Source organism: Pleurodeles waltl, chromosome 1_2, assembly GCF_031143425.1.
Source record: "Pleurodeles waltl isolate 20211129_DDA chromosome 1_2, aPleWal1.hap1.20221129, whole genome shotgun sequence".
Lineage (NCBI taxonomy): Eukaryota > Metazoa > Chordata > Amphibia > Caudata > Salamandridae > Pleurodeles > Pleurodeles waltl.
The window spans coordinates 929,006,204-929,019,051 of NC_090437.1; the positions used below are offsets into that span (position 1 = coordinate 929,006,204).

The following is a 12,848-nucleotide window of genomic DNA, read 5'->3' on the forward strand; positions in this document are numbered from 1 at the left end:
TTGTGTCAGAATATCCTTTAATTCAGTTGATAATCCCTGATAAAAAAATGCTTTTTCTCTTTGGCCCAACCAGTCTTAGTGTTAAATGATTAAACGTGGCAATATAGCTTAACAAATCTTTAATGCCCTGTTTCAAATTTAACAACTCATTGTCTTAATTTCTTAACAGAGCATGTAATTGTTATCAAACAAACTCTGCATTTGCTAGCAGAAGGTGGAGAAGTTGTAGAACAATGGATCATTTCTCTTCACTCCAGGAATGCTCCAATTAGCAGCTTTCCTACCTAAATATGAGAAATCAGATACCACTTTGGTTTTATCATCTGAACATTACCTTAATTCACATAAAAATGCAACTGAAACTGATTAGGGAATAGTGCAAATTTCTTGTAAACCTCTTGGGAGGCGCCAAAGGTATGGTGAGTGTTGCTAGTGGGTATATGTGCGTGAGATTTAAACTTCTGTTGCATGGCTCCAATTTCTTGTATGCCTAAAATGAATTCTGATTTCAAGGCCTTATTCTCACCCTCCAAGATCAGGCGTCCTGTTGTACCTTGGTTACTTAATCTGTAAACTGAGCTTACGTGGTGCCATGATCTATCACATAGGTTAAATGAAAAGGGGGCTAGACAATCTGCCAATTTGTTTTCAGTTGATGCTCCTTGGTTTCAGATAATAATTTTTGTTTATAATTAGTTTGTTATACCATTAGGAAAATCACAATTACAAAATAATATGATATTGCTCAAACCACTGCGGAAATAAAAACAAAAGTATAACTTAAAATATAAATAGCTGTGGCAAACTTACCTATGACATATGAAAGAATGAGATTCCAGCCTGTTATAAAAGCCCACAGCTCACCAACAGTTACGTATGTGTATAAATACGCAGAACCTGTCTTGGGCACCCGAGCGCCAAACTCAGCATAGCAGAGACCCGCCATCACTGAAGCCAATGCCGCAATGAGAAATGATACAACAATACTGGGCCCAGAATCCGCTTTTGCTACTTCACCGGCCAGTACATAGACACCAGCACCAAGTGTGCTGCCCACTCCCAGGGCGATGAGGTCCACAGTCGACAAACAGCGGCATAACTTTGAATCCTCTAGACTGTCCAGAGTCACAATTTTTCGCCGTAATATACATCGGGCAAATGTTAATGCAGGCCCACATGGAATCATGGTGTATGTAGTAATCTGAAAATAAAAACACATTTTTAGAATACAAAAGTGATATACTTCATAAACATATACTTCACTCACTATTGTGAGTAAAAGTATGCACATTAGAACTGATTGCTAATTATTTATGCTTCAAGTTGCAGTAAATGCTTCCTACTTATTAAAAATGGTAGTGTGAGAGTCGTCAAGTTATGTGTGTGTCTGTGCATGTGTTTCTTGGGAGTCCGAGGAGTGGTGTGTGTGCACAACAATCAACATTAGGGTTATTCATCGTTTCTAAAACTTGGCGGTGGGCCATCCTCTGACAGGGCAGCAAGGTAAGTTAATCGGTCACGCTGTGCGAGGTGCCAATGGCCAACATTTTGAAATGTCTATCTAGCCAGCGGTTATTTTAAGCAGTGACAGGAACTGCTGTCAAGGCGTTTCCTGTCAATGTATTGTAACTTTGTCGGGCGGAAAAGTAGGATTTAGTTTTTGAAAATATAAAAAAAACATGTCCCCCCTCTCCTTAGGAGTTATGACCCATGGCGGGGCCTGGGGACATTTTGCCTTTTTCACAGCCACTTACTGCCAGGGTTTTCCTAGCAATGACGGGCAGTGAAAAAAGACCTGTATGTCTGCCCCTCTCAATTAGGTGGGAGACATAAAGGTCTAACTTTGATGACCCTTATTGTGCGGGGCCATCGGAGGGGTGTAACCACAGCAGAGACAGAGTATACGTGCAATAAATTGGGCGGGTGGGCTGTTATGTAGGAAGGAAAGGGTGATCTTCCACTGTTGCAATGGACATATCGGCCCCTACTGTTTCATACAATCATATAGAAATGCTTAAAACATACGCAACAGACCAAAGTTTGGACTAGGTCAATCCTTTAAAATAACAGCGAATCCAATTGAAATTACCATTACCCCAACATTCTTTAAAAAACAGATAGCATAAGTTAATCAACAACAGTGAACAAGTGTAGTAGGTTTATTTAGTAAATAAAGCAATGTATCAAAAATTCCCAGCAATGAAAGTCACAAAATGTGACTGAAAGACAGTGCATCACCCTCTACAGCGTCTCTACCCCACAACTGAAAAACTGAGGTAACCTAAAGTGGCTGAAGGTATTGAGCCAAATAGTCAAAATCAAGGTCATCATTACACAGTTTCCTTTAAAAAATCATGAGTGATCTCACTCACCAATATTTACATTAACAGCCTTAAGCAAATGGCAGTCACAATAAACACACACACAAAATACACCCACATATGTGCGGACCGGCCATTGACCATAATGAAGTACGTATTAACTATTCTAACTTCCTGAGCTCCTTATTACTGGGGTAGATAATGCAGCAGGCCATATCAATTATAACTGCACTTTTATAGTTTTTTAATGCACTAGCTTGAAAATACCTAAAAAGCGTACAGGAGAAGTCAGCGCAACGTACTGCTTGTCACAGAGATTTTGGCTGTTGTTTTCAGAGTTTTCTAACACTGTGAGGACCAGTGTGGTCAACAGAATGTGGGTTACTAAAACACACACACCCCAGCCCACACACCCACACACGCGTAATGTTAACACATGCCCCCGCACAAATGCTCTATAGAATCATTCCTTCCCTTCTTTACTTCATAATTTCCTGAAAATAAGGAACGCTGGTAGGATAATACGTTAAAAACACAAAGTGCACGTAATAGCAAATAGACAATAAATTACTAAATGAAATTCTGGCAATTTCACACGCTTGTTCAATTCCAGCAAGTCACTGACCAAAGTAAAAAAAAATACCTATACAATTATTCTGTGTGTTTATTTAATAATTCATAGAGCGGACAATTACTTTTGAAGGTATCTTCGTGGTGAGTAATTGCTGGGAGTAGACTAGAGGTTATACATTGTTTTGAAAAAAGCCAGGTCTTCAGAAGTTTGCAAAAGATTAGATGACCAGTTGTGGACCTATTGTACTAGGGAAAAGAGTTTCAGTGCTTAGCCACCAGAACAAAACAAATATGTTGCTTGTACAAGTTCTTTGGATCCTAGGAACTGTGAGCAGCTATGTAACGCAGAGCTGATGTGAAGTGGATAGCCCTGGATGGTACATAAGCAGAAGACGGGTGATGGAAGAAGACCGGACCCTTGTTGTGGATTTTGTACTGACAAACCCAAAGACTTTAAAACTTCAGGTTTAGCCACAGGAAGCCAGTGTTGCCTAGCAAGCTAAATTACAGTATGTTGTGGAAAAGCGAGCAGAAAGCGGGTGGCCACTTATTCAATAGGTTGGAGTTGTTTAACAAGATATGAATGGAGGCTATTAAAAGGCCATTGCAGTAGCCAAAGTGTGATCCAGTCATTTCTTGGCTTACAAAAATATGACAAAGGTTCTGAGAAAGAAGAGACAAAATCAACCTCGACATCCTAGGAGAAAAAGCAATTGAATGACACTTTGTTGTTCTTGTTGAGAAACTGTGAAAAAACACAATACCAACTTTGTAAACTGTCTCAACGAGGGGAGGAGTAGCACCCAACTAAGCACTCTTGTCTTCTAGGAACAGAGACATAAGGAACTGTTGTACATTCATGATGTCACTGCAGATATACAAATTGGCTTGAGCAACAGACGAATTACATCTCACTCTCAAAATCTGAATCTCATCCAGGGGGCTAAAAAAGATGCGATGAAAAACATAGGGATGAGAGAGAAGGCATGCTGCACACTAGACATTATTGAGCTACTATTGGGCTGAAACGAAGAAAGAGATAGCATTTCGTCATGCTGAGAAAGGATGAGATTCAGTGCCTTTGATATGACATTAGCCTCACGCAAGCAGGAACTTAATGTGGCATGAGACACTATGTCAAAGGCTATAGAGTGGTCAAGATGGATAGTGACGGCTACACCACTTAGATCCAGTGCTTAGTTTGAGCCGGTGGTTGCCAGTAGGCAAAACCAGTGCGTGTTTTTGGAGAATGACACTTATTTCTCCCCATCAGAAATTTCCTGATTGAAAGAGTAGAAAAATACACAAAGAGGAAAGGAGGAGGAAGAGAAAGATGGAAAAACAGTGCAAAGGGAGAAAGCAGGATAAAGGGGCAGGGTGTGTCTGGCAGTGGATTATAGAGGCCTGAGGTAGATTAAAGAATGATCAACCCTCAGAGGCACATTCGCCGAAGTTTCCTGAGGACAAACGTGGTTGTCGACCAGTGGAACAAACCGGATAGAGAAACTGCAGCCAGATGAAGGCATTAGGCAGCCAGGATGTGAGCGATTGTTTCAGAAAAAAAATGCCACAAAGGATTTGCAGAGGGACTTGGAAAGGAGAACAGTGGCAAGAGGATTAACTGGCTGGCAAAGGTCTTTACTTACTTGAACACTTCACATGAAGAGTTAATGACGATTGCAATGAGAGTGGAAAAAGATGGAGAATGGGCCTTTCCAATTCCACTTTTATGGTTAGTATAGCAGTGAGATGCTGCTTGGAAGTACTCGATCAGTTGGCAAACCATAGGCACTATAGGTGTTCACATTCCCGTTTAGCCAAGCCTCATTATACCAGGATGTAGAAGTTGGATGCCGAACAGGTGATCTTTGTTCCAGATGCAACTGTGTCAAGGGATTAGGTAAACTACCAGATCATTACAAAAACATTGCCCCATTGGAGTTAATATTAGAAAATGTACATTCAATGTAGATTTTCTGAACGATATACAGGATCCAATATGTATGTCAGATGCTGTTTCTGATAATGATATTATGACATAAAACCCCTCTTCCATGGTTTCAACTTTCAGACTTCCTAAAGCCTTCACAAACAATCATGGCCCTCCACCCCCCTCCCCTGGCAGGGACAGGAAAATTCTCAATCTGCCACTGAAGCAGAAAGATCAGTGTTTTATTTGTAAAATAAGAAGTGCTGGTGCCCAAAGCGCTGCTCAGACACCCGCCCCTGGCGCTATAAAATGTCAGAGCGTAAACAGCAAGGGTGCACAGTCCTGAATCCACCCTAGGCCTCTTTAATTCACTGCCCGACACTCCCTGCCCCGTTATCTCACTCTTACAAGTGTTTGCTTTCCCCCTTGCTGACGGATTTTCTGTATTTCTATTAGTTTGTCTTCTTACTTGTTTGTTTTTGCTTCTGTTCGTCTCGGGAAATGCCTGATGTGGAGAAATAATTGCCGGTCCCCAAAAATAAGTGCCAGTTCTCCCCACTAGCAACCACCGGCTCGAATTAGGCACTGAGAAAGATTATTTGCAAACATGCAATAACGCACCTCGTGAATCAAGCCATTCTCCCTCTAAGCTTTTACAACATCATCGCGAAGCCACTGTTTATATTGATTCAAACTATCACGAGGAATGCCAGCATCCTGGTACACTGACGTGACTGCACACACAGCTCCAACAATGGACATAGGAAGGAGGCAGCAGGAGGAGAGTGTGCACAGACAAGAAGCGGAAGCAGGCAAGGGTGCAACACGAATGTGATTACCAGCAGTCACCGCACTTATCGAACTGACACTGTAATCAAAATGCCCTGACCAGAAGTGACAGAGAAGGCTCCCCCCCTCCCCCCTCACGACAGCGAGTCTTGGACCAAGTTCCACCATTGGAGGTTAGTGTAGCTCCTTTAGTGTCCGTCCCTGCCTTACTGCACTAAAATGTAAATTCATGCATTTAAGATCCTCAGTGAGCAAACATCTCAAGGGACTGCATCTCCCCCTCAGCTGTACAGCCAGAGCTTCTCTGCTGTGTGTCCCATGAAGAAAGTGAGCCAGGTCCAAGGTCGAAAAGAGGTGACTCGTTGCCAAGGAGAACAGTCAGTCAGTGAGTCAGTAATTCTTTATTGCAGTCTAATTTAGACCATAAAAAGACAAATAAATACACCTTACACCATATAAAAATACAATAAATTCTATATTAAAAATCAGTACAATCTCATCATAAAACAATGAATCGGAATAAAACTGAAAAACCTAAAACTATTAAAGGGAAGAAACAATATACAACACAGGTCAGTTCGCACATTTGCGCCTAATTATCAATGCACTTCCAATGTAATTCAAAACAGCAACACATATTTCTGGGGAGCTAAGTTGTAAAAATATTAAGGCCAGCAAGTGTTGCCTGATGTTCACAGACTTTAAAATAGTAGATAAAAATCTATTGACGTGCACCATGTTTTGTGAAGTAAGGTTATCACAGGGGCATTTAGGGAGTGTTCTTAAGGAAGATCCCTGCACAGCAAAGGCTCATAAAAAGTGAATTGTATTGAGTCAGACCCTTTTTAAATAAAACTTGTATTGAGGATTAGGAAATAAAACAAGATAAGGCTTCAGACCTGTAGAGGGAAATTAAATTTGAGTGCTTTATTTACTTGTGTTTTCGAAATATGATCAAAGAAATGGACTTGCACCTGAGAGAGCGTAACTTATATAATCTATATTAACATGAAATATTTATGAACTAATGTATATTAATGCCGCATAGAAACTGTATTAACATGTTTTGCTAAAACGTGCACTTGAAATGTGACCACGGGGAGTGGCCGCCAATGTATACGGGGACTAATGAAACTGACTAATAATGGTGAAATGTTTTATTAAATTGTGCTTTTACGTTAATGTTGAAAGGCTGAATGTATTAGATTCTTGCTAATAAAGCAGTAGGCCTTAGTTAGCATGAGTCGAGGCCTAGCTGCCTGACTCTCATTTTAAATGTATTTTTCTAACGTGGAGTGTGCTGACTTGCAAAAGGACATGAACTCTTGTTTTTTCCAAAAGCTAGAAGCTGAATGTAACCGTAGTAGATCCGTTCTCATGAAATTCACCCTGCCTATAGTAACATTTTAGCTAAATGCAACAGTGTAGATTAACAAGGTCGCCTAAACCGGTACGGACAATGGAGCCACTGACCGAAGATGTGCAAAGGACCACAAGACGATGAAATCATACAGGACATTCCACCCACTAAAGACGTGAATCATAAGAACCAATAAAATACGTGAGAACTGTTATGGGGTAACAAATTTGATGAGCTAATGTGTTTTTAATTGGTTAAAGATAGTGGGGTGCAACCCCTAGTCCAATTAGATTTTAGGGAATGTACCACGAAAAAGGGATAAAAACCCTTGTCACCAGGAAGTAAATTAGAACAGGAGACTTTAGGGAGCAGGAGAGTAGGAGCGGGGGAGATGCTGATGCTATTTGCTATGACCCAGACACTTTGTCACTCTGCATAGAGACTTTGCTGTTTGGTTCTTAAAACTATTCTGTCCTTAGATTGCCCATTTACACTTTTTGCTGAATCTGAATCTCTTTTGATGGTGAATCAACTGATGTCCTGAAGACGAAGACAGAACCTGAGTGCTGACCAATCTTGGAGGGTAACTATATGACAATGAAATTGTGATTGTCTGTTTGCTTTTCCTTTCTAGGTACCAACTGCTTTTCTTTTGACAGGAGCCATAGTTAGATGTTTTCCAAATTGGTGTTACGAAATTGTTTTGCATGAAGTCCAACATGCCAATGCTAATTTGAGGTTAGGTGAGGGGTTCACTGAACTGACGCAAATAGACAAATGACTGAATCTATGCTTTGTTGAACAATGCGCTGATATACTCTGCTAATGATAGTTTATGTTCATGCTGTGCTATATTCTAATGTTTGTGATTCTTGCTTTGATGAAATCTTATCAGAGTTGCCATATTGTGACTATGCTATTGTGTTTCTCGGTTTTGAGACAAATAAACTTGCTAGTAGTATTGTAACCAATAAGGAATAAATATCAATAAATTCATACTAAACTGGTGTGGTTATTCATGACTGAAAGGTCACAGTGGTGTCTTGAGTTTAACTAAATGTCATTGACTAAAGTAAAGTGCATTGTGGTGATAAATATTGATGATATTATTGACGTATTGATTGACATGTTGATTAGCTATCTCGTCTTAAGGTGTCTCTCAACAGGGTCAAAAGATTCATTGGCCTAAAACGAGTCCCAATGTGTAATAATTTATCATAAAGGGACGCCTTAGACAATGAGATGATTACAAGAGAATTAGATTAAAAGCCCCTGATGCCCAATTGTTCCAATGATTGCTTAATAAATCAACAATGGAAGCTTATCTGCCCCATCCAGTGCTAAGCAATCTTTCATGACTAATCTCGAAAAGACTGCTTCTGGCAAAACCATATTCAGCTAAATAAATTATGCCCAATTCCTCTTGGCCAATATAAGTGGCTACTGATTTTGGGGTGGATAAAATAAGATTCACAAATCTATTTTCCAAAATCTGAAGAAATTCTACATTTCAAAACCCCAGGCTCCAGCAGCATATGGACCCACTTTTATAGATAATAAACATTTATCTCACTAATTTGGTGCTAACAGGGATGAGAAATGGAATAATGCTTCAATCATGCCCCGAAGTTGTGCTCTGATGTTAAATAAATGAGGCCAGCTTGAAGAGCTATCAAAGGATATGCTCAAATAATTAAAAGTGGGTACTCTGAGAATCTTAACCCCTTTGACTATGTGCATCCCTCATTTTGTTTTTTTGGACCCATGACCATCGTAAAAGATTTTGAAAAATGAACCCTTAGATCCAGATCAAGCATAAAAGAGATACAAGATTCAAGAAGTAATTGAAGCCCATTTTCTAGTTGAGCGACAAGGACAGCATCATCTGCAAATAACAGACAAGGAACCGGGTGAGAACAAATCTGGGGCACATCCTTCCGGTTTTAATTGTGTTGGTTCAGGCCATTTCTATAAAGGAGAAAGAGAAATGGCTCCAGAATGCATCCTTGCTATACCCCTCTTTTGGATTTAATCAGAGCAGTACATTCCCCATTTGTACATATCAGACTTTAATTGCAGTATAGAATGCAAGCGCTTGAGAAGATCCACAAGTGCCGGCTCTACTCCCATAGAATCCATCATCGGCCACAATTTGGAGCGGTTAACATTACCAAAAGCACAGGAAAGGTCCATAAAATCCAGATGTAGGGATCGTCCTCCTCAACTATAAGTGAAAAGTTGAGACATTGCCCCACTGTACCTTGGCGCAAAGCAAACTGGACTCAAGAAAGAATGTTATTAGACCTAGCCCAAATCTCTAAATGTGATAGAAGGCCCTGCTCTAGCATTTTGGAAGTTGAGTTTAGCAGGAAAATGGGTCTATAACAAGTTGGGTGAGAATTCTCTCCTTTTTTGAAAATTGGAACAATAACCACTTCCTTCCAAGATGGGGGTATATAGCCAATAGCAATGGAATGTAGAATATTAGAAGTAAAATGTGCCCAAAGGTTCAAAATTTGCCTTAAATAAGCTCATAGGGACTCCTTCTGGGCCCGGAGCTTTGTGTGATGGACCCTTTTTAATGGAGCCAGCCACATCATTTCAGTCATTTCAGTCTGGCGTGTTCACTTTGTATTTTTCTCCCATTCTCAGTGACAAACCACTTGACCCAGGCCCTGCGTTAATGTGTGGTGAAAGAGGTGCTCTTGATGGACCCTTGTCGAGCGTTAGTGTGAAACCTGGAACTCCTGAAAGAGATCAGCTATAACGAACAAGTAAGTCAAGTGTGTGCATTGATTTTAAACCCTTGCATTTGTGAAACAAGTTGCTCCAGGCTGTGCCCGCAGCTCCAGTTATTGTGCTTAAAATAGAGATATCCAAATTGTAGGTACTATCTGAGTACCTGTTTGCTACTCAGAAAATAAATGCCCCTGACATTAATTAATTCTTGCCTTTAATAGGAGGGTTTTGCTTTGTCAGGTTAGCTGTCTATGTTTTTCCTTTCTTTGTGTGTGTCAGATGCCTCATGAAGTAACCTTAGAGAGAAGGTTGCATAAATGACTCCCATCTATTTACTGATACAAAACAGGAAGGTAGAAAAAATACTGTGTTCAGTGGGGGCTAATGCAAGCATTTCTAATATTCACAGGCTGCTGGAGCCAGGCAGGTTTTCATGGTGCAGTTAAAGAGCTGCACTCCGACAATCTTTATTACTACTCAAATAACCCTTTTAACAACTTTAGTATAATGAAAGGCTGAGAAAAAATTGTAGCATTCTTTATTTATCCTTTGCCGTTTACATGCAGCACCTTGATACCAGTTCATAACTCTCTGAGTTATTGAGGAAAGATTAAAACAAAATCTTGACTGCAGAAGTAGTCTCACACAGTCATCTACACAGAATACAAACCAGTGACCTGCCTGCTAGACTCCCTGCAGTGCAGCTGGCACTTTGACCTTCCAAGCTATGTTGTGGTGAGCAAAACCTGTGACTAGATTGCACACAGATTTCTGCCACAAGGGCATTAACCATCAAGTAAAGCATGGACCTTCCTTTTCAGGGATTTTGCAGGTGACTCAAAGCCCTTTGTGAGCTTTTCATTGCTCAAAAGAGGTAATTTATTATATTGATTTCTTCAAATGTGCTTCATTGCTTGGTTTTATTCAAGAAAAATTGTCACTCGCAGTGTCACACATTTGTAGAAGATCACTCATCAGTAAATGAAAGCATGAACATGTCACAAATAAGCAATCTAAGCCCTTGGCAGCTACTAGGTCAATACTACATTATTTCCAATGCAGGCAGCTGCCTCAGTGCTCCACAACAAAGGGCCACAAGAAGGCAACAGTGCACATTAAATGCCCAAAAAAGGTGAACTGCACATGACGCCAACGTTGGACTGGAGCTGGGAACACCTTAGGCAGCCAGAGTGGCCAATCCGTGATCTATCTGACAAAATAAATCACAGTGAAACGAATGTATTTCCAAACTGATACTTAATTCCAGGGACCCTGGTCAAACTGGACAAATAATTGCACTATCAATCAGTTATTTCAAAGTCAAACATAAAACACAGTCAAACATAAAACACAAACTAAGCATGAATGCAGGTTGACTAAGCACTCTTACATGATATGTATTCTCTTTCATTGTGGTCCTAGTAATCCAAGCAAGTATGTTCAACAAATAAATTATATTCCTTGCACTACAAAACCTACACCAAAGCTTGAAATGTGAAAGCTGTAAGAAACTCCTTCAAAGGGTCACATTGGATCACAGATAAAAACCGAGCCTACCTAAAAATGTCATTTGGAAAGGGAGTGTGCATATATGTATAATAATGTGTGTGTTTTCTTAAACTTATGTATATTTGACCCGGTATGTATTTGTGTAAATATGTATTTCTATATATGAATATGCATCTATACACACACACAAAGTCAGAGTTAAACATTTTAAGAAAAACAACGTGTTTTTTGCAATGAAACAGCAGTTGGGTATATTAATGTTTGGCAAGCTAGGGCTCTGTATCGCCTCCTGTTGCATTTAACCAATGCTGCGGGTGGGGGCCAAGGAGGGGGCCAGGACAGACAACGCTAGAGCACAGGCGCAGTCAGAAGCAGGGACGCCAGTGAATGAAAGAACGTCTAGTGTTTTCACGAGGAGCTCAGGGTTTATGCCGAATGGAAAAACGAACACGTTGGAAACGTCTGCTGATGTTTTCAGTGGGCAGAGACTAGAAGGCGGTGGCCAAAAACACACCTTTGATTGGACGGCTCTACCGAAATACGTGCGTGCTTCTGGCTTCTCTCTGCGTTATACCATAAATCAATGCTGCCAGAATAATATGCCAGTGCTGTTTACTGTGGCTTCAATTTGTCATTGCTTTATTTTTAAGTTATCTTTGTCCACTTTAGTCAAGAAATATTGTTTCTTAGAAAAAAGTACCAACTTGTTATTTGGAAATGGTTACTGTTTGTCTCTAATATGAGCTTTTAAAGCTATGCTTTTGGCCCAGATTACTCGGAAACTGAAGGGTCACCTTCATTACTCAGCTTCAAGGTTTTCCTTGAGGCTGGCTGCCTCAAAACAGGTGCTCGCATAAGCAAATGATATATTACCGTCTCTTCGAGCTCCCTCGTCCCAGTCCTTACTTATTGAGGACATAGCAAGTTAATATCATCTACTCAGGTATACTTAAAGTTAAGAGAACAGACAATGAATACTGCTAACCCTATGTATGTATACATGTACGTATGCATATAGACACACATTCTTTTCAAGGAACATAAATCATAGCGCGTTCAAGGACAAGAGTTTACAATACACCAGAACATAATACCATATTAATACCCCAAAATTAATATCGAACAAAAGTATTTATGGCAACTGTGCTCTACTTAGTTCTTGCAGAAAGATTCCTAGTTTCTGGTCCGTGATGCAGCCATAGCCCTAGTTGACCATGCTTGCAGACCTAACTGGAAAGTTGTTCCAGAAGAGTCATACACTTGACTAATCGCCCTTATAACCCACTGGCTAATTATGGAAACCGAGGCTTTCTTATCAGTCCCAGCTGGGCAAAAAGTTACAAATAAAGACTCTGAACTCCTGAAAGAGTATGTTGCAAATAAATCAACAATGTTCTACAGGCATACAGTGTGTAAATGGCAAAAGAATGCAATATGACATCCAGAGTTGCATTGAAAAGGGTAGGAATCCGAGGGATGAACCCAGGACCAGGCCTTAAGATCATCTGATCAGGTACGATTTAAGGATAAACAATTATTAATATCCCTAGCGCTTCTTAGCTCTTAGCAGAAGTTATTATTAAGAAATAGCTAAAGAAGCCTGATCTAATCAGTCAAAAGATTTGTA

General features: G+C 40.2%; 1 protein-coding gene across 3 annotated transcripts in view; it reads right to left on the reverse strand.

Moving 5' to 3' along the window:
• Positions 1-12,848, reverse strand: part of SLC7A2 (solute carrier family 7 member 2) — a 395,073-nt gene that overhangs the window by 168,793 nt on the left and 213,432 nt on the right. For all 3 annotated transcript variants that reach the window (XM_069200480.1, XM_069200498.1, XM_069200491.1), the window contains one exon: positions 811-1,201. In XM_069200480.1, the coding sequence (XP_069056581.1) occupies positions 811-1,186 (376 nt within the window). In that variant the 5' untranslated portion in view covers positions 1,187-1,201. The remainder of the gene's footprint in view (positions 1-810; positions 1,202-12,848) is intronic.